Source organism: Pseudopipra pipra, chromosome 3 (assembly GCF_036250125.1).
Source record: "Pseudopipra pipra isolate bDixPip1 chromosome 3, bDixPip1.hap1, whole genome shotgun sequence".
In the NCBI taxonomy this organism is placed as follows: Eukaryota; Metazoa; Chordata; class Aves; order Passeriformes; family Pipridae; genus Pseudopipra; species Pseudopipra pipra.
Window position 1 is genome coordinate 113,223,461 of NC_087551.1, and position 21,022 is coordinate 113,244,482.

General features: G+C 42.5%; 1 protein-coding gene across 3 annotated transcripts in view; it reads right to left on the bottom strand.

Moving 5' to 3' along the window:
* The window catches only part of PKHD1 (PKHD1 ciliary IPT domain containing fibrocystin/polyductin), a 267,993-nt gene extending 247,211 nt beyond the window's left edge, over window positions 1-20,782 (bottom strand). Inside the window, exons 1-15 of one of the 3 annotated variants that reach the window (XM_064650787.1) lie at window positions 20,594-20,782; window positions 19,579-19,700; window positions 18,421-18,498; window positions 16,493-16,637; window positions 15,410-15,509; window positions 12,691-12,748; window positions 10,994-11,072; window positions 8,743-8,817; window positions 7,277-7,341; window positions 6,643-6,682; window positions 5,762-5,832; window positions 3,632-3,733; window positions 2,716-2,811; window positions 1,467-1,602; window positions 486-600 (exon numbers count right to left, since the gene is read on the bottom strand). In XM_064650787.1, the coding sequence (XP_064506857.1) occupies window positions 486-600; window positions 1,467-1,602; window positions 2,716-2,811; window positions 3,632-3,733; window positions 5,762-5,832; window positions 6,643-6,682; window positions 7,277-7,341; window positions 8,743-8,817; window positions 10,994-11,072; window positions 12,691-12,748; window positions 15,410-15,509; window positions 16,493-16,637; window positions 18,421-18,498; window positions 19,579-19,630 (1,212 nt within the window). In that variant the 5' untranslated portion in view covers window positions 19,631-19,700; window positions 20,594-20,782. Of the gene's footprint in view, window positions 1-485; window positions 601-1,466; window positions 1,603-2,715; window positions 2,812-3,631; window positions 3,734-5,761; window positions 5,833-6,642; window positions 6,683-7,276; window positions 7,342-8,742; window positions 8,818-10,993; window positions 11,073-12,690; window positions 12,749-12,824; window positions 13,075-14,287; window positions 14,360-15,409; window positions 15,510-16,492; window positions 16,638-18,420; window positions 18,499-19,578; window positions 19,701-20,593 lie in introns of those variants that run through there. The other 2 variants (XM_064650789.1, XM_064650788.1) reach the window with 2 other exon arrangements.
* Window positions 20,783-21,022: the final 240 nt, after the last annotated feature.

Here is a 21,022-nt window from a genome sequence, read left to right on the forward strand (position 1 = left end):
AGACCAATAATGCTATTATTTTTTTAATAGATAAAAAGTATTTTATATTTCTTCTAGACCTGTTCAGTTGCTTGGCTCAAGAATAGCCTAGATAAATAGATCACCTTCATTAGAGCATCCTCTCAACTTCCCAAAGGCAAGGATCAATATTTTCAGAAGGCAATATTTCAACAGTCAAAAAAGGAGGTAGGTAAATTGAGGAAATCAGAGAGCAAACCTCCAGGTCCCTTTGCAGATTGTCAGTGATTGCAATTTGCTGAACTAAAAAAAAAAGTCTTCTGGAAAAGACAATCAATGACTCTGGTTGCAAGCATGAGTTTTTTATGAGCTGAACAACTGACAGACCCAATCTAAAATATCAAATATAATCACACAGATTTCACTCTGCAATGGATTCATAAGGGCAAAGAAGCCAATTCCATTTTTATGACCTTAATTAAAACCATTTTCATCCTGATCTCATTTTTATCTGCTCAGAGTAATACCTTATGTTCTGGATCTTGGGACAAACTCAAGTAGAGAGATGCTTGACTGTCTGCCTGAATCCAGAAGGTGTAATTGTTGGTCTGAGGAGCCACAAAAAATCCATGAAGCCTGGAACTAAGCAAAAGGAGAACATCCATAACACAGCAAAAAAGCACCCCATCCTCACACCCCACCTTCATGTGTACACCGAGTAACTAGGAAACACCATGAGACCAACAAAACAAACCTAGATATTTTAAAACTAAAGGAATCTCAAAAAGACTCAATTTCACACTAAATGTAATTTATTCTTTATGAAATTTTCCAAAAAGGATAGAAAAAACAGCTCCAGGAAATTAAGTATGTTTTTATTGGTAGTCGCTATTTTGTGCATTTCTTCTCAAGCAAAGTCTTAACCTTGAACACACAGGAAAAAGCCAAGAACACACTCAGAATCAAGCAAGAAAAAGCCAAGAACACACTCAGAATCAACCAAGAAAAACAGAGAAATAGTAAGAAAAGATGAGAATTCATGCACACTGCACATTTTTTCAAGGGTTTATCTGAAGAGGCAATGACACCAACACAGTTTAGATATTTCCACAGCTTGGGGCAAATCACTTGATTTCCATTAACTCCACATGTGCTGCAGCTGCCAAAATCAGCTGAGAATCTGCCCCTCCACATCTGGTTGGAAGTCCAACCCAAAATAGCCTCAAGCTGGAGCTCCTTCTACCTCCACAGCAATTTCTTTTGTGGAATTTCAGCATATCTAGGCCAGGTAGAGCAGAAATACTGAGGGAAAGCAAAAGGAGGAAAAAATAAAACACTTCACTGCATATTTTAAGCTTCAAAAGGACCTCAGAGCAAAGGGTTTGCTTTGATTTACAGGAGCTCTGCAGTGAGGCTCTGCTGTAAAGGGCTGTCAGGTGTTTTTGCTGCACCTAACACTGCTAAAGGTGATTGCCATGGCTTCATGTCTTTTTAAGATCACTGAGTACCTGAAGGACTTCTTTGCCCCAGACAGGAACCTTACTGGGGAGCTGGCATTAGGTACAAACTGCCATCTGTATCCAGGACCTGCTTCTGTCAGATCAGAGGCATCATCCCAGACTTCAAAGAGAAGCCCTCTGTTTCCTAGAAAGTTAAAACAAAAGTACTCTCAGCAGCAGCCAAGAGAAATCCCAGAGCACATGCTGGAATCAGTGGTGTAGGAGGTAGGCCACAGAGAAAATTTTAATAATAAATTGGCTCTGTTTGTGGGGTATTTTGCAGTCTAAGGCAGAACACAGATCTCGCTTTAGGGAATTTGTTCTACCTTGAAATTCTCCACAAGAAATAACAAAAATCTGCAGAGAGCAGAGCATCCAACCAGCTCTCATGTCTGCTCCTTCAGGAAAAGGTATTGAGATGACCCACAGCTAAAATTAGGTAAATCTCTCTTTATGCACAATAATTTTCTACTGCAGTGCTCCACTCAAGCAGCATCCCCAGAAACCTCTGCAGCAGCTCTAGTTCAGCTATCCTTCCTCTAAATATTATCCACACTTTTTTCCCCTCATTTTCCACAGCCCTGCTCACCAGTCTGACCTTCCTCCCATCATCACCTGTCTGCACATGGGGGGCTGAGCTCTTCACCCTGCTTTTCCTGGCTACAGAATCATAGAATGGGTTGGGTTGGAAGGGACCAGTAAAGGTTATTTAGCCCAACCTCTCTGCAATGAGCGGGAACATCTCCAACTAGATCGGGTTGCTCAGTGCTCCATCCAAACTGGCCTTGAATGTTTTCCAGGAATGAGGCCACCACTTCTCTGGGCAACCTGTGCTGGGGCCTCACCACCTTCACTGTAAAAGATATCTTTCTTAGAACTAATTTAAATCGACCCCCTTTTAGTTTAAAACCATCACTCCCCATCCTATCACTACAGTCCCTACTAAAATTTTATCCCCATCTTTCTTATAATCCCCCTTTAGGCACTGGAAGGGGCTCTCAGGTCTCCCCAGAGTCTTCTCTTCTCCAGGTTGAACACCCCCAGCTCTCTCATCTGTCTTTCCTCATAGAAGAGGTGCTCCAGCCCTTTGCTCAATTTGTAGCCCCTTTCCCTATCAAACCACGAACTGGTCTAATGTTGAAGCAGACAGTGTTCTGGAAAGCTCTGTTTCTTGATTGCATTCATCACCAAATGATTTTTGCCCTGCATTTCCACATGTGTTTCCTTGTTTGGACCTTCAGTTATTTGAACACCATACCTGGCTGGGGGGTACCAATTCTCCTGTTCTTGCCTACAGGTTCAATGGTGCATCTGATTTGTTGGGGAGAGACATGCTTGACTTTACAGGGGACACCTGTGAGAAAGAAAAGGAGACAAATGTGCTGTATGAGACTTGGAAACACAGCTGAGCTGCAGCATGACCCTATCTTAGAATCATAGAACTGTTTGGGTGGGAAAGGACCTTTAAAGATTGTATAGTCCAACTCCTGCCATGGGCAGGGACATCTTCAATGACATGAGGTTCCTCAAAGTCCCATCCAACCTGGCCTCAAACACTTCCAGGGATGGGGCAGCCACAGCTTCTCTTGGTAACCTGTGACATGGCCTCACCACCCTCACTGTATAAAAATTTCTTCCTAATATCACATCTAACCCTGTCCCCTGGCAGTGGGAAGCCATTCCCCCCTGTCCTGTCACTCCAGGCCTTTGTCCCAAGTCCCTCTCCAGCTCTCTTGGAGCTCCTTTTGGCACTGGAAAGGGCTCCCAGGTCTCCTTGGATCCTTCTCTTCTCCAGGTGAACACCCCCAGCTCTCCCAGTCTGTCTCCAGAGCATCTTTGTGGCCTCCTCTGAACCTGCTCCAAGAGGTCCATGTCTTTCCTATGTTAAGGACTCCTGAACTGGATGTGCTATTTTGGGTGGGGTCTCACAAGGCTGAAGGAAGGGACAGAATACCCTGCCTCAACTTTGTTTCTGAATGGGATTAACAATTCTCTAGAAGCCTGGGCTGGTACTACCAGCAAGCAAAAGAGTTCATGCCCACAGTCAGAATAACTGGAGCTTCCTGAAGGTGATTCCTACAACTTCCACACTGTTATCACTAAACATTCCTTGGGTTTTGTGCTCAGGGCCATGATCACTGTATTGAAAAACAAGTGTTTCACATTTCTCTCACCTGCAGCAGTGACCTGCACCGGTTCCTCAAAGAAATCCCCCGTGACAGTGAGATCAGTGCCCCCTCCAAGGCTCCCTGCAGCTGGGAACACGGAGGCTATCTCTGCAGGGGAAGGAAAAGGGGGATCTGAAAACAAGCATTGGAAAATTAACCCCAGCCCTATTTCTGTGAAAGCCTGCAGTGCACTTGCACTGTTTCCAGCCAGAGCAGCTCCTGTGAATGAAACCAACATCTCACTGATCCTTCCCGGGCATTTGACAGCCTCTGGGATTACACCAGGAATGAACAACACGGAGAACTTGGCTGCATGACAGGAGAAACACTGCAGTGCTTGGGCTGTTACTTAGCAGTGGTTCCATCTGTCATGCTCAGATTGCAAACTGGTCTATCCTGTGCTATTGAGGAGCCCTGAAGAAAAAAAAAGATGGAATTAAAACAGTTTTAATCCTTTTGACCTCTTCTGACTCACTTCTCAATTTAGCCCATAGGTTTAAATGTCACCACACTTTCCAATCATCTGACATCTAAGTGTCCACTTCATGACTATGAGATTCTTTCAGGATTTTATCTGTTACAGTCATGTCCCTCCACACTGGAAAACTGTTTTTCTCTTTGATGACATTTTATCACTTTGGACTCAGATGTCTTAGTTTAACCACCCAGCTGTACTTGTCTAGATCTGAAAAAAAATAAAAAAGACTAATAAAAACTGGTGAGGGATGCTGATCTATATCTGCTTTTTTGTTGTTAAATCTGTTGTTTAATCTTTGATTGTACAATATTGACTACTGGCTAGCACAGTACAGTCTACTGGATAGATCTGGCAGATCTTTCTGCTTGTGCTCTGCCCATAGACAAATTCATACAGTTATCTCATTTTAGTGTGCCTCAACTTGTATATAAGGACATTCAATTATCCCCCTTTACAAAGTGTTTTCAATTTATGGGTGAAACAAGCAGTATGTTATAAACAATATACAAAACATAGACATGTATTGGCTACATGGGGCTTTTTATACAAAAAAAAGCTTTTGTTAACTCTTGAACCAAGATTCTCAGATGCAGCTCATAAGGTATTAATGCATTTATTATATCAATTTCAGTGAATTTAATATCAAAAAATTGGTGGGACCTTGCTGGGGACCTCTGCAGGTGAACCAAGTGGTCTTTCAGTGGTTTGGGTTGGAAAGGGCATTAAAGATCGTTCCAACCCCCTGCCATGGGCAGGAACACCTTCCACTGCACCAGGTTGTTTCAAATCCTGGGCAACCTGGCCTTGGACGTTTCCAGAGATGGGGCAGCCACAGCTTCTCTGGGCAACCTGTGCCAGGGCCTCACTACCCTCACAGTAAACAATTTTCTTGTAACATCCAGTCTAAATCTCTCCTTTTTCAAGTTCAAACCCATTACCCCTTGTCCCATCACTATCTGTCCATGTAAATCTTTAACACTATTTGCATATGACCATAACCTCAAGAAGATGTTCAGTATTTCATTGCCTCCTGCCTATAATAGAGCTGGAAAAGTCACATGTAGGTTATTTTTAATGAGTCTTAAATCATTTTATAAACTAATGGTGCAGTAAACCTGCCATTCACCACTTATCCAGTACTCAATTCTTGGAGTGGCTGAACATCATCTCCTTGTTGTTGATGTGCAAGTTACCTCAAGTTCTACATTTCTAAAATCTCAACCCTATCAAACACAGAGTGATTTACAGGGCAGAAGTTTCTGTAGGTGCAACATCTCAAGTCTACAACTGATCTGATAAGAAAAGAAAGAACAATAAAGCAACATCATCCCAAGCCATGCCATACTGCTGTTCTGTGGCTGGCTTTCTTAGGTTAGGCTGCCCAAAACAGAGTCAAACATATCCCTGTCCAAGAGGAACACTAAGTCACTGGGGATGTTAGAGGCAGCACACCCCACCTTAGCATATAAATCTGCTTATCTTGAAATTTTTGATCTGCAGTTTTTTGCTTAGTCAAACCCATACCAGAGGAGTGGCACTGCAAGATGAGGACACAACAGGATTGCATCCCTGGGAAAAGCAACAGGGAGAAGTCCTTTCCTAGACCATGCCAGCACTTCCAGAAAACGCTGCAGCAGTGAGGGGGATCATTGTAATACCTGAATGTGTTTGATACAGGAAAAGCTCCTGTTTGGCACTGATGAACCAAGAACCTTTGTGTACTACTGACCTGCAAGAGAGAGAAAATGCCTGAATGATCCTTGGTCATTTAAGTTAAAGCAGACCTTCATTTAGCAGAGCTGGCCACTCACTCTCCAGAGGAACAGTGGGACATTTCTACAAGATCCAACAACACCTTTCACCAGCACATTGAGGCATTGACTCACAAGATCCCATTACACGGTTGAAACACTTTAATAAAGTACTAACACATTGTAAAGTATGTTTTGACACTTTCAGAACCCATTTTCACCTCCTTTTATGGCTAAATTCTTTCCCACTCGGATGAATAGTTAAAAGTGAAGTGAAAGTATTTTATTCAGCTTGGTTTAGTAGAATGGTTTGGGTTGGAAGAGACCTTAAAGATCTCATTTTGTTCCGACCCCTTGCCATGAGTAGGGACAAATTCCATTACACCAGGTTGCTCCAACCTGTCCTTAGACAATTCCAGGGATGGGGCAGCCACAGCTTCTCTGGGCAACATGTGCCACCACCCTCACAGCCAAAAATTTCTTCCCAATATCCAACTTGAACCCCCTCCTCCAGTTTAAAGCCATTCCTCCTTGTCCAAGATAAGATGTCTTATGCTTTGAATGCTGAAGGTAAAGTATTAAAGTACCAAAATATAAATCGTCTGGGGAGAAACATTGTGCCTTTTCATTCCCAATCTGGCAATCATTTTCTCAAGAAAACAGAACCTCATTTCTAAGCAATGAAACACATCATTCAGTAAAAACATCATTTGCTTAATCTGGAGGGCAAGGCATCAGGATCCCCATGCAAAACCAGAGAAAAAGGGAGAAAAGATTCTTTTACTCACTTTCCTTTGTTAAACACTGAGAAGCTGATGTTGTGGGACCCTGGAGGAGAGAAAAGTATAACATGCTTTATGGCAAAACATGAAGTGCATCCTACCAAACCTTGCCCAGGTGTCCTGGGCCCAATTCTCCTCTTCCTTACAACAGTAAGGAAAGTGTATTTCATGTATTTAACTCAGAATATCTTTCCCAAACAAAAAGCTTACTGCTCAAAGCCTCCACAAGAAATTAGAAGCTTCTTCAGAGCGCTTGGAAGTGAGGAGAAATGAAAATGGGATCCAACCTGCTAACGGAGAGAAAATACAGGGGAGTACCAAATTTATTCCTCCAACAAAGCAGTAAAGGGAAGGTCCACCACAGATAAGAAGGATTAAAGTAGTAAACTGAGCAAGGACCCCAAATCACACTACTGCTGTCAGAGTGTCCACATCATGCCATGGCTTCACTTCATGTTCTCCCAGGTTGTGCAGAGCACACAAACCACAGAAGTGGCTGTGTTGAAGGCTGGTAAGCCGTGATTTGAAGCTGCTTTTGTGGGCTCAGCCCTGAGCCATATTCTTTGGAGGCAGAATAGAAACTATCCTCTGGAGCTGCAGGAACGGCAGAAACCCACGATTTTTACCCCTTTTCACCAACCTATGTGGTTTCCTTCCACCCGGCACTGCAAGGTCCCCAGTCCATCCTCTGCCCGAATGGGATAACTGTGGAGAGACAAAGGACTTTGCTGAGTCTTGAGAGCTAAAAGAGCAAAATACAGGGAGAATCATCTAAACAATAGGTGTGTAAGCCCACATCTTCTAAGATAGTCCTGCTTGGCTCCATTTAGAAACAAAGGAGAGAAACTGGTGAAATGGAAGAGGAACAATCCATCTTCCCACTGATGATCGAGAGTTCAGCAGATTAGGAGTGTCTCTCAGCAGCACAGTGCTCCAGCTTGGCCCCCTTAAATCTATTCCCAGAATCTGAGCCTGTTGGTGACCTTCAGAACCCCCATTTGAAATAAAAGGCTGGGCAGGGACAAGTGTGGGCACGGGGCAGAATGAACAGGAGGACAAAAGCACTGCCCCTCTACTTGCTCCTCTGCAGGTCCCTAAGGTGTAAGAAGGAGCAGGTAGCAATTAAAGCAGATACAATGGCATCACATCAGCCTTCAGGAGTCATGGAATGTTGGATGTACTATCATCAATTCACATTTTCATTTAAGTTCTCCTCTTGGGAGCCAGGAAGAATTTTACACTGCAATAAGGGAGTCCAGTGAGGACCCCAGGAGCCTTAGGACAGACTTCCATGAGAGCAGGTTTTCCCCTGGTTCCCTGTTAAAGTACCCTCCTCCTTTTCCAGGGCTCACAAGCACTGTAAGAAGTGCATCACTCATAAAAGAAATGCTGCTGTAGAGCCCATGGCTTTGTCCACAATTAACAGAGTGCAAGATCCAGCAGCCTAAAGGGTCTCATGTAGCTTACAGAAGACAAGAGTATATGAATTCTCCCTGGAAGCATCCAAGACCAGGTTGGATGGGGCTTGGATTAACCTGGGATAGGGGAAGGTGTCACTGCCCATGGCAGGGGCTCGAAACTAGATTATCTTTCAGGTTCCTTCCAACCTAAGCCATTCTGTGATCCTATTAATACCAAATAATAAACAGTGCTGGGACCCAGGCACCAGAGGCTGTCTGTCCATGCTGTTAAATCCCAAGAGCTACTCGCCAAATTTAGGCTCAGATTAGCTAATCCACCTTTAAAATTAGTGCCTATATAGGACTGAAGACAATGCATTGACCAGGGTCAATAGGTAGCTTGGAAATGGTTACTTTGTTTTGGAGCTTAGAGAGTTGAACAGAACAGATGTGGCCAGGGCAAGGAATGTCATCTGCAGGACAGAGAACAGCCCCTGGCCCTGCCAGGCTGTGGCTGGAGCCACAGAGAACCAGTAGCCCTCACCCACCCCGTCACAGATCCTATGGTCAGCTCCCCAGGGTCTCTCTCCACCTCAAGCCAAAGGAGAAGAGTTTCTCCAAAAGCCATGAATTAATTTATTTTTTTGTGCACAAGCTGTGCTGTGCCCTTGCACCAAGATAAACAAAAAATAAATGAAGAACTGACATGCTTCCAGCTTGTCGGTCAGCAAAAGAGCAGAGACTGGTCCATCCATCTGCTTCTGCTGTGAGGGTAGCTGGCCTGGGCAAAAAAAAAACAGGAAAAATGAGACATAAAGCAACATGGAGCTCCACAAATGAAAATGATCCTGTTAAAATCAGCAGCCAACATTTTCAAGTAGGACAGGAATTTCCCCTCACTTTTACAATTTTACACATTTATTAATCTTTTATCTCTTCACCTGCAAAGTGTATTTCCCAAATACTGCAAGAACTGCACCTCTGTAAAGATCATGAGTGTCAGGAACATCTTGGAGACAGCTCTGAATGACCTGATAGCTCCTCCCTGTAGGCAAGGTTGACCTCCAAGAGGGTTATACTCACCCTTACCTTCCAGAAGCAGCAGGCAGCATCCCTTACAGCAAGTAATTCAAGATGCAGCTCAGCTATTTCTTTTTTTCTTTGAGGAAAAACACTACAATCTCTGCCAGGAATCACCCAAGCTCCTAACAGCAAATTTAAATATCCCCACCTTAAAGAACCAATATGGAACAACTTCAACTGAAGAGGAACAATCAGGCAGGAGGAATAAATTCAGAGTAATTAGCAGAATAAGCAAAGGTTGGCAATTCTTTGAGAATGAAGAGGCAATCATGGGAAATATGTAATTAAAACCTGTTATGCAAACACTCTGTGATGACCCATCCTTCAGAGTGTAGTTTTCTGTGACCAATGCTTCAGAGTGCAGTTTTATGAGGTTTAAATAGAAGACTTTTCTTTTATTAATACAGGTGGCTGATAGTGAGAACCTTTCCTTTTAAGGAAGACTATAAAAAAATTCAGTGCTGCCAAACCTATGTTCATCAGCACTGGACCATTGCATCCCACACAAAGCATGGAAAAGGGGGCAGAACACACTTGAAAGTATAAAAACCATTCTCCTTTTTTGCTCCAAATCCCAAATCAGCGTGACTGAAAGACAGACTGCTCTGGTCAAGTCCAAGTCCCCACCTGGTACATATTTCCTAACACACCAAAAATGGGCAAATTATTCATGTGAAGCTCCAAAGGGAACCTGTCTGGAATGCTGAGATTTTGAGGCCATTTCCTTTTGGTGAGGTTAAGCTGTAAATGAGTAATCCAGCAGTGGAGCATGAGGCACGTCCAGCCTGCAGTCACACAGAACAGCCTTTCTTCCCACTGAGCAAAGGTTTCACCAGAGGCAGGTAAAACAATAATTACTATCAAACAAAGGATGCTGATGTGCAGCAGTGCAGGGCTGAGAAATGGGTGCAGCTGATATGGCAGGAATCTGCACTGGAGTTTCATTCATGCTGGCAGAGAATTTAATTAATTAGCAAGGGACATTTCCATTCAGCTTGAGAAGTCATTAAAAAGTATCCAGTGGTTAAGTATCTGCTGCTGCAATTAAAATTTCTAACTAGTGGGAATACACACCTTTCCTGGATTCTGAAATGGTCCTGAAAATGCCAGCACAGTGACTATGGGTTAATAGTTTTTCTATAAAATACTCACTTGGGCTTAGTTCTTCACTGCCACTGACACAAGTGCAAGGAAATAATAAATTAGTACTTGATAACATATCCATACATATGGAAATAGATATGATATGCATCAGGACAGTGTTGATGCTCACTTTGGATTTGCTGTTCTTAAAGGGCTGCTGCCCTGAAGTGAGTTTCTTAAATCTACCTACTTTTCTCTGTTACATGTGATCATAGAACAACAACAAAAAAAATCAGAAATCAAACCTTTGAAAACAAGGAAATACCCAGAGAGGGTTTAAAGCAGTGAAAAACAAAGCCTTTTGTCTCAAAATACTTCTCCTTTGTCTTCTGTCTCACTAGAGCATCTGCTTCAAACTAATAGTTTTTTCTAAAAAATGCAAATGGAAAGGGAAAATTTATTTAACTTTTCGATCCTGACATTATTTTAATTAGTTAAATTTTAATTTGCTAGCCAAAATAAAATCTACAGCAACCAGCTGCAATTACAGTACAATTCACACTGAGCTGTGATTGACTGTGCTGCCAGTAAACAAACCAACCAGCTTAATGGACCAGTTGCAATTAGATTAACAAAGTTTGCTGGAGCCCAACTCATGAGCTGCAATAAACCACAAAGGAAGTAAATGGCAATTCTGGGCCAACTGGTTGCAATTTATTGCTGTCAAGGAGGCTGATGGAAGAAATGCCAGTTTACAGGGACTGGGGCAGACACTGCCTGTAGATAATTACCCATCAATATAATCCATGTTGAAGTCGAAGGTCTCATATCTTCCAGCAATTGTCTTCCCATAAATCTGTATTAAATTTCCTGTTTAAAAAGGAAATGGAAATTGAAGAGAGCCTTTTAAAAGCAGAGAACTTATTTGCAGATTCTGTGAGCTGAGCAAGAAGAATCCTTGGTCTTTGTGAATTTTACAGAGGTGCCTGCACTGATGACTACTCTCAGCTTCTACTATGGCTCAAGAGACTTCAGACTTATTCATTTTTCCCAAAACACAAGTTTTTGTTTCCCACCAAAAAAAGTCCATTCCCAATTTTTTAGCAGGTCTCCTGTATTTGCACTGAAAAGACATTTTCCTCAACTCCTTTGTTAACTAAACACCACATTCTAACCCAATTCCACTGTAGAACCTCAGGAGACAATCATATTGACATCACTTGTACATTAAACAGGGTGAAGGTCTAAAGAAGGAGCTCAGCATATCTGTGGCCAGTTGAATCACTCCCAACACTCCATTTACCACACTGTGGGAGAGCTTCATTCAGTCACCTGCACAGGAGTGTCTTACATCAGTTGAGACACACAATCAAACACCTTTGGGAATAGATATTAGGAAGAAATTCTCCCCTGTGAGGGTGGTGAGGCCTTGGCACAGGCTACCCAGAGAAGCTGTGGCTGCCCCATCCCTGGGAATGTCCAAGGCCAGGTTGGACAGGGCTTGGAGCAATCTGGGATAGTGCAAAGTGTCCCTGTCCATAACTGGGGGTTGGAATGAGACCTGCTTTAAGGCCCTTTCCAATCCAATTCTATCTGATCCTGTCCTTCCACTATGGCTCCAGAAGGGAATAAGTCTTCCTAGTCCTGCCTCTACCTGCTCCATGGATGTCCTTCATGCTCCAAGACATCTGAAACAGCACTAGACAGTGTTGTTCTCATGCTCTTCACTGACCCCACTGGGAGGTCAAACATCCAGCTAACAGATAGAAATCTCCATAAAGACACTCTAAAGCAAGGCATGAGAATCTAGAGCTGAACTACATCTGAAAATAATTGGAAATAAGGGATTGATTTAGATTTAGGAGCATCTCTGCGATCTCATCATTCAAGTGTCTCTCTTCATTCTTAAGAGACCAAAATGTTTTGATTAATCTTTACTTTGGACATCGAACTTTCCATTTTCTCTAATGAAATCTGAAAATATAAAAATTAATAGAAATAGGGAAAAAACACTCCCATATGCCAGTTAATTGTTCAGACCAAAAACATTGAATGTCTTCTCACAGAACTTTAAAGTCTGATCTAAAGCTTCATTAACCAAAAGGTCTGCATGGTGTTGCAATATGAACACCTAACAGCTAATTCTTATTAAAACTACTCCTAAATAAACAAGGTATGATGACTCAAGAGTTGGGATGGATCAGACTTATCAATTTACAGAACAACATCATTCTACTCAGGCAGAGTTGGGCTGCAGGAGGCAAGCACCAAATAACTTGGTCACTGCTTGTTCCCCACTTTTACACCCAGTGCTGCAGACTCTCCCCCCTCAGACAAACCCATTTTCCTGTCCAGAATGAACTTAGACATTAAAATCTGGTGGTGCCCATTTTATTCCCAGCAAGACAGACCTCTCCTGAGGAGGAAGACAGTGTGGAACATCAAATAATGGTTTAAGTGGGCTCCAGCATGAAGAAAGGTCCCATACCTGGAATGCCAGATGGTGGATTGATTTGGTAAACCACAGGTGTCTGCTCAGCAGAGAACTGCAAAGAGAAATTTGTAGTTAAATGGAAGTTATTTTCAGTGCATTGTAACATGATCTGATGGTGCATTACTCACAACACAGCTGGCAACTGCATTTCAGAGACCTCCACTTCAGATCTTCAGATCTCTTTGAAGCAGAGTCCTGCTCCAGGAAGGGAGTAAGGAGAAATATTCCCTTCTTACCTCACCTCCATTCAGAGTATGGGTTACTGCTATTTTTACATCCTCTTTTGTGCCCAAATTGCCCACCCTGGCTTGAGTCAATGTCAGAAGACACACTTTAATACACTACAAAGTTTCCAAATCATACTTTATCTAAAGTTAAAACCTGCATTTTATCCTGCATTACGGCACCATTTTTCTTCCCAAGAGTATATACTTTAAAAATATTAATTTATCACAGAAGTTAAATATTTCAGCCACCCTTTAGCAAGTTTTTTTGGTACCCTAAAGCTGTGGAGCAGTGAAAGAGCTTGTATTGGCCCATCTTAATGCAGTGTAGTACAACAGATATGTCTTTGGGAAAGAACTACCTTGGACTCTGAGGGAAGAAAGCCTTGAAGATTGAGTCCAACCATTAATCTAACACTGCCAAATCCACTAAACCATGTTCCCAAGTACCACATCTACACATCTTTTAAATCCCTCCAGGAATGGTGACTCCCCAACTTCCCTGATGTTTGACAATCATTTCGGGTAAGAAATTTTCCTTAATATCCAATTTAAGCCTCCCCTGGTGCAACTTGAGGCAATTTCCTTGTCCTGTGTCTTGTAAATTGGGAGAGGAGGCCAAACCCCACCTGGCTCCAACCTCCTTTCAGGGAGTTGTAGAGAGTGAGAAGGTTCCCCCTGATCCTTCTTTTCTCCAGGCTAAGCCCCCTCAGTCACTCATCATCAGACTTGTGCTCCAGGCCCTTCCATTGCCCATTTTTTTGGATATGTTCATCTATGATCCCTGGCATTTAGAGATGCTGCTGACAGCCCAATAAATGGCACGACAAACCTCATTTGCTAAATTAAATTGAAGACACCATTGCATTATTGTGGGTTTTTTCCAAGCTTTCCTTAAACCATTCCCTTTCAGAGCTCAATCTCTGCCTTCTCTCCTCCTCATGATCATGTTAAAAATGAATGAGTAGCCACCAGCTCCCTCCAGCAATGGCCACTTCTGGGAAGCAAAGGCAACATCACATCATACCCCAGGCTAGAGATGATGTGGAAAAAGAAGCCAAAACCAGCATGAAACTGGGGCCACTGGCTGACACAAGTCTTTTGAGCTGCTCAGACTTGTTGCTGCCTGCAGCGACCTTTTTCAGCCTAATGTGGAGGCAAAATTAATTTTTAATTCTCATAGCTCCCAGGTCCCGGTCCCAAAACAAAGAGACACACTGTGTTTTATTTAGCTTGGAATGTGCCTCATTAACAGCATCCCCTGGTGATTTTTCATCAACTCTCTAAGCCAGCTGAAACACCCAATGACTCTTCAGCTTTAATGTGCAATTTTCTGAGAACGCTGGGCTCTCCTGCTCGATACTCACAGCCAGCTCAGAGGTGGGATGTGACTTTCAAACACAACAGGCCTCATCCCAAAACACACAATCATGGTTAAGGATTCTGTCCTGTGTGAGATCATGGAATGGTTTGGGTTAGAAGGGACCTTAAAGATTATCTCATTCCAACCCCCAGCTTGGGCAGGGACACCTTCCACTAGACCAGGTTGCTCAGAACCCCCGTCCAACCTGGCCTTGAACACTTCCAGGGATGGGGCAGCCACAGCTTCTCTGGGCAACCTGTGCCAGGGTCTCATCACCCTCACAGTAAAAAGTTCTTTTTTATATCTAGTCTAAATTTACCTTTTTTTTCAGTTTGAAGTCATTCCTCCTTGTCCTGTCACTCCAGGCCTTTGTCCAAAGTCCCTCTCCACCTCTCTTGGAACACCTATAGGTACTGGAAGGGGTTCTAAAGTCTCCCTGGATCTTTCTCTTCTCCATACTGAATGCCCCCAGCTCTCCCAGCCTGTCTCCAGAACAAAGGGGCTCCAGCCCTTGGAGCATTTTCATGACCTCCTCTGGATTCGCTCCAGCAGCTCCACGTCCTCCTTATATTGGGGTCCCAGAGTTTGATGTGGTACTCCAGGTGGGGTCTCATGAGAGTAGAGTAAGTTCTCTGAGCTGCATCCCTTATGGCCAGTAATGCATATCTGGACCACACTGTCTATGTGCAGAGTTTGTGCTTCAACACAAATTTCTAAACCTGTCTTCAGGTTTCTCCTTTAAAATTAAAGTCACTTCCCTTAACGTGCTGGTCATGATTCTCTTCTCTCTCACATGCTGTAGATCTGGTTGCATGTCAGGACAAGAAGCTGGGATGCTCCTTCTGTCCTTTAAAACTCGATGCATCGAGGTACTCATCAGTGGCACTGGGTAGACCAGGCCTGTTCAAGGCCAGGTTGGAGGAGAATTGAAGCAACCTGGTCTAGTGGAAGGTGCCCCTGCCCATGGTAGGAATGATCATTAAAGATGATCTTTGATGTCCCTTCCAACATTAACCATTCTATGATTTAATTATTTGAATATATTTCCTGTGACACAATGTCTGCAGTTGGACTCCCTCCAATACCTTGAATCCTTTATCGTCACTTCTGTGTGATTGGTGATTACCTTGAAAGAATAATTCTCTTTCTCCAGCCCAGTCAGGTTGTTAATCACACATCCTTTAAAGATCACCTCCACGTAGTACAAACCCTCCTGGGGTGAAGACCTAGGTGGAAGAGAATGTGTTATATTGTATTACTTTTATCGACTTTGTGTTAATTTTTTAAGAAATGCGAGGTCCTTCACAGGGTCTCCATTCCTACCACACTCAATGGGGCTTCAGTAGAGCAAAGCAAATTTATACTGTCAACCCAAACTTCACACATGTGAACCCAAACTCTAAAACAACAATTGAAAAGAAACGTGGAGTCACAGCAAGAAATCACAGTTAAGTGCAGAAGGTGACAGGGCCACATCAGAACTCTACCCAAATTATATGTTAATGCAAAACACAAACATGTTCATCAGACATGCACGAACGATAATTGGTATTCATTAGTAATGAAATGACCCAGGGTTGCCTGGATCTGCAGGGCATCTTGATCCTGGTCGGTAAATTAATGCTGCATCCTTAATGCACACAGTTTCTCAGCACAGTTAATTCTCAGAATTAACTCCCAGCCAAATTACAGCAGCAAGAGATGAATGAGCCCCATTAGGGTCCCTTCTACAGCCTCCAGACACCCCAGTCTTCCAGTCAAGCAACCCTTTTCTAAAGTTATGACAGGACAGAAAACAGGCACCTTAGACTGCCCAGCTGATGCTTGAAACCATATTTATTTCCTGCTCTACTCATAACCTCTCCCTATGATCTTAAATAGGCTGAGGATACCAAACCCCAGTAAAATCTCCACCAGGATTTTCTTAGTTGTTTTGTATCTGAGAATTAGATATCTACAAACCTTTGAAGGTCTGAGTCTAGACTGTCCCAGAAGCCTCAACAAGACCCTCATGCTAAATAGCCTCATGCTTTATTAAGTTGAAACAAGAATAAATGCAGCACAGCTTAGGAGATGCTCAGGTGTGGGCACTGTAGGAGAAAAGGGAAATCTTTCAACTCCTAAACTGCCTGTACAGACACTGAAAGAAAATGAGGATCCTACCAGACAAACATCAAGGTCTCACCCACAGTACAGTCATGGATCATACCTTGTTCTGCATCTTATAGTGTGTAAGTCAAAATACAGAGGAGAGACATCACAGAGCAGCCTGGGCAAGTCTGGATTCACCAGGGACACCTCCAGCTGGGACACACTGGTTGGAGAGACAGATTCTATCTTGTGAGATGCTGAACCTAAGTAATGAAGTCAATCAGAAGAGCTCTGTGAGGACAGGATCACTCACATTAAGACACACGATAAATATTTTTCAATATGCAACCCAGTTTCTCTAGGAATTATGTTTAGAGCCCTCGATCAGGCTTTTTAAAATCATGCTTGTGTGATTTTCTGTCTTTGTGGTTTAACCCCAGCCAAGAACTCAGCCCCACACAGCCACTCCCTCACCTTCCCCCTGATGGGACAAGGGAGAAAATTGGAAGGGTAGAAGTGAGAAAAGTCATGGGTTGAGGTAAAAACAGTTTAATAATTAAAAAGAAAAAATAATAAATTGTAAGGAAAAGAAAAAAGTAACAAAGAGAGAAGAAAATAAACCCCAAAATGACAATTAATGTAAATGAAAACAATTGCTCACCACAAACTGACCAATGCCCAAACAGTCCCTGATGTTCAGAAAGTTTTATCTGAGCATGAACCACCATGTTTAACTTTTGTAGCATAATCAAACACAACAAAAATACAGAAGGTTCACACACAACTCTCCCTTTGCACCATCTTCACAGATGGTTCCCAGCCCACAGACTCACTTTAAATGACAACAGTGGTTTCATGGTTTGCAGCAATCTATACATTTCCTCATGGTTCCAGGAAGGTTTTTCCCCTTCTCCCAAGGCCTGTCTGTTTCCCCCCAACAAAAAAACCAAACTCTGCTTGAACTGATTTCCCAGCTCTGCCTTCACACAGTGTTGTTGGGGAAACATCTCCCTTGAATCATTCAGTTGGAAAAGACCTTTAAGATCATTGAGTTCAACTGTTCCCTCAGCACTGCCAAGTCTACCACTAAAATATGTCCTCAAGTGCCACATCCACATATCTTTTAAAACCCCCTGATGACTCTACCCCTGCCCTGGGCAGCCAGTGCCAGGGCTTAACAACCCTTTCCATGAAGAAAATTTCCTAATATCTGTTATAAATCTCCTCTGGCACAACTTGAGGCCCTTTCCTCTTGTCCTCTCCTTGTCACCTGGGAGAAGAAGATCTACCCCCTGAGCTTCAATCTCTTTTCAAGGAGTTGTAAAGACCTGAGCTTCCTTTCTTCCCTCTATTTCATCATCTCTCTGAGAATGCACAATATTCAGACAAAAAGTCTAATACCATTCATTGTAGTTATAAATGATTGAGAGTCGGAATTTGAGCAGCTAAACCAAATATACAGCCAGTTAAAAGACCAACTTTCCTCCCAGTGAATCAATATTCATCACTGTGGAAAAATCAAACCTAGCTGATTTTGGGCCCAAATGAGTATGACTTCTCAATTTCTGAGATTTATATTCAGAACTCATGTTTATCATTAGTGTTTTTAAAGCTCCAGCACTACAGGACCTATGAAGGGAGGAGATTTTCAGCTCTTCTTCAAAAAAAAGGATGGCTGGGGAGAAATTTCTAGCTCCACATCTGCAAAAACAAGGTAAAAAATGTTTCTTCTCTTGCTTAGGAAATAACCTTCAGCCATAGCTTATGAAGTGATAATTTCAAGCTGATATCATATTATGAGTGTCACAGCCCACAGCTCTGTTGCTTATGGTTTGTCACTCCAGCCACTGATCTCACAATAGAACTGATTCTCTGTTACTTTTACACCCCTGGAAGTGTTCAAGGCCAGGTTGGAGCAACCTGGTCTAGTGGAAGGTGTCTCTGCCCGTGGCAGGGGTTTGGAACGAGACGAGATTTAAGGACCCTTCCAAACTAAACTTTTATGATTCTACTTTGACATATACTTCCTAGGAATTTAAAACTCACCATCCAGAGGAATGGTAATCCAGGTTCCTCCAGCAACACTGCCCTCCTGGGGCTTGATGAGTGATCCTGTGGCTGCCACTGCAAAAACAACCCATCAGGCTGAAGTGTCATGCAAACATCCAAAATACCTCATTCAGCATTAGAGACACTGGTTTGAGAGCTGTCCTCCTGTAATTCCACCCTTCTTCTCATTTCTTCTTCTCAGGCATCCAAATTAGTCATATTGCCCATCCTTTATCCCTCCAGCCATCTCCCCTATTTGATAGTCCTGCTTCCCCTCAGTGGGGTTTTAGTGCCTTCAGGACTTGGTTCACCAAGCTGCAGCTTGAGCCTCCTGTCCTCCTCAAGAATTAAAATAAAGATGATGTTTACTAATCCAGCTCTCAAAGAAATGTGTTTGCTGACTTCTGTGCACTAGGCTGCCCACAAAATATAACCTCTTCTGGCTCCACAACAGCCTGTCCAACTCTTTTTTTCTGAAGTCCTCAGGAAAGACATAGAGGTCTGGAAAGAAACTCCTGCTTCATGGTGTTAAGTCTCCTATAACTTGCTTTGGCCATGCCTTTCATAAAGGCATCAAATTCCTGAGATAATTTAGGACTTATTTTGGGTACCCTCATTCTCTGAAGCTAAGAGATGAACCAGTGGCTGGCTTTTTTTTTTTTTTTTTTTTTTTTAGCCACTGACCAGAACTTTCCAGAAATCATTTTACAAGGATATCTAGTTTGCTGATTAAATTTTAGGGTTTTCCAGCTTCTTAGCTCTGTTTGGATGCAATCTCAAACATCACTATTGGTCACTGAAGCCCAGTATTGGACACCCTTGTATCATGAGCCCTTAATATCAACATGCAAACAGTGGCATATGTATCATCAAGTGAATCAAAACCAATATGTATGATATGAACTCAGGTAGAACACAGAAAATTAAAAGTTAATTAAAAAATCTACACTGGCTATGGAAATAATGCCATGAAAAAAAAAACCTGATAAGGTGGATAATGTCTGGTATGCTGCATATATCCTAAAATATTCAACACCTTTTAGAGATGCTTATCCATGTCAGGATGCAGTTAGTCTGTATCTTATCTATTGGCACTGGATTTTCCTGGTGTTTTATGACCAGGGTGGTTGGAAACATCACCTCTCCATCACCCACCTGCCAAGAATATCAGCCCAGCACTCAGAAAAGATGTTCTCCAGAGATTCATCTTGAACAATGAATGGAGAATTCATGAGAGTCTGGTTCCAGAATCATGGCTTGGGGCCTTAGGACCTTCCCTGTAATGTTAAAACAAACCTCACATGAATTCTTTCTTCACGGTGCAAACCTGTGGGGGCAACAGCTGTGAATTGTTCTAATAATTAAACAAAATAAACATTTGAGTACTTATAGACTAGGTCTTACTTGCTGTCATAGCCAGACACATCCCACATTCCCTTTGTAAAGTCCATATCAGGAACTGTTCTACCACTTAAAGACAGACTATCAAATTCTGCTGCCCTCATCCTGAGTTTTGTACTAGTATGGAAAAAAAATTGGGTGAATTGATTTAGCCACATTTTTATATAACAAAACCATTTGGGTTGGAAGAGACATTAAAGATCATTTCATTCCAATGTCCCTGCCATGAACAGGGACATCTTCCACTAGACCAGGTTGCTCCAAGCCCATCCAACCTGGCCTTGAACACTCCCAGGGATGGGGCATACTTCTCCTCTATTACTATTACTATAAATATAGTTTTAAGATAATCCATATAATATACATCCACAATCATCAAATCTCAGACAAAAAAAATCTCCTCAGAGCTGCTGGGTAAGAGCAGGGCTGCACAGGGACGAGCAGTGGAAGAAGGGTGGGATGGCACCTTAAAAAAGATGCAACAGGAGAGTGACACTCTTGGAGGTGAGATTTGGGCAGAAGCTTACATTAGAGCTATGAGAAAAAAACTGCCACTATAAAGCAACTTCCAAACTTCTATTTTTATACCACAAGACCTACTGTAACTACTCTCACTATATTTCTTGCATATTTTAACATCCTGCAACGGTCAAGGGTCAGGGTCCAGAGCCCTGATGCAAGTGAATGTTGCATTTCAAAGCAAGTGCATAAAATATCATTTATATTTAATTTTATTATTCTTATTATGTCTTTTACTGGTATTAGTTACCTTAATCAATTTGTTCTTCTTCCATTCCTCCGATGAATGAAGTGCAGTAGCTCCAGTATCAGCACAACTGCTCCATCCCTTTGATGCCAGCTCTACCACAATTTTCAGGCCGAGGTTGTGTTACACACTTGATTCAGTGCTGAAACCCACCAGACAAGTTTCTCAAAAGGCTCAAATCCCGTCACAGACAGCTCAGAGCCCTCCACTGAGTGTGCTTAATCATTAACCTAAGCTGCTTGCTGCTATTAACTGTTTTGTTCCAAAACTGTAATTACCATAACAAGAATAATCTGGAATTGTTCTTCCATTGGTGTATGACTAGATCCTCCAATAAGAGGATCCTCTTTTTTTCCCCACTGCAATGTGACATAAAAACTATCAGAATGGTTTCTTGATATGCCAATATTCAGTCTAGGACTGACTTCCACA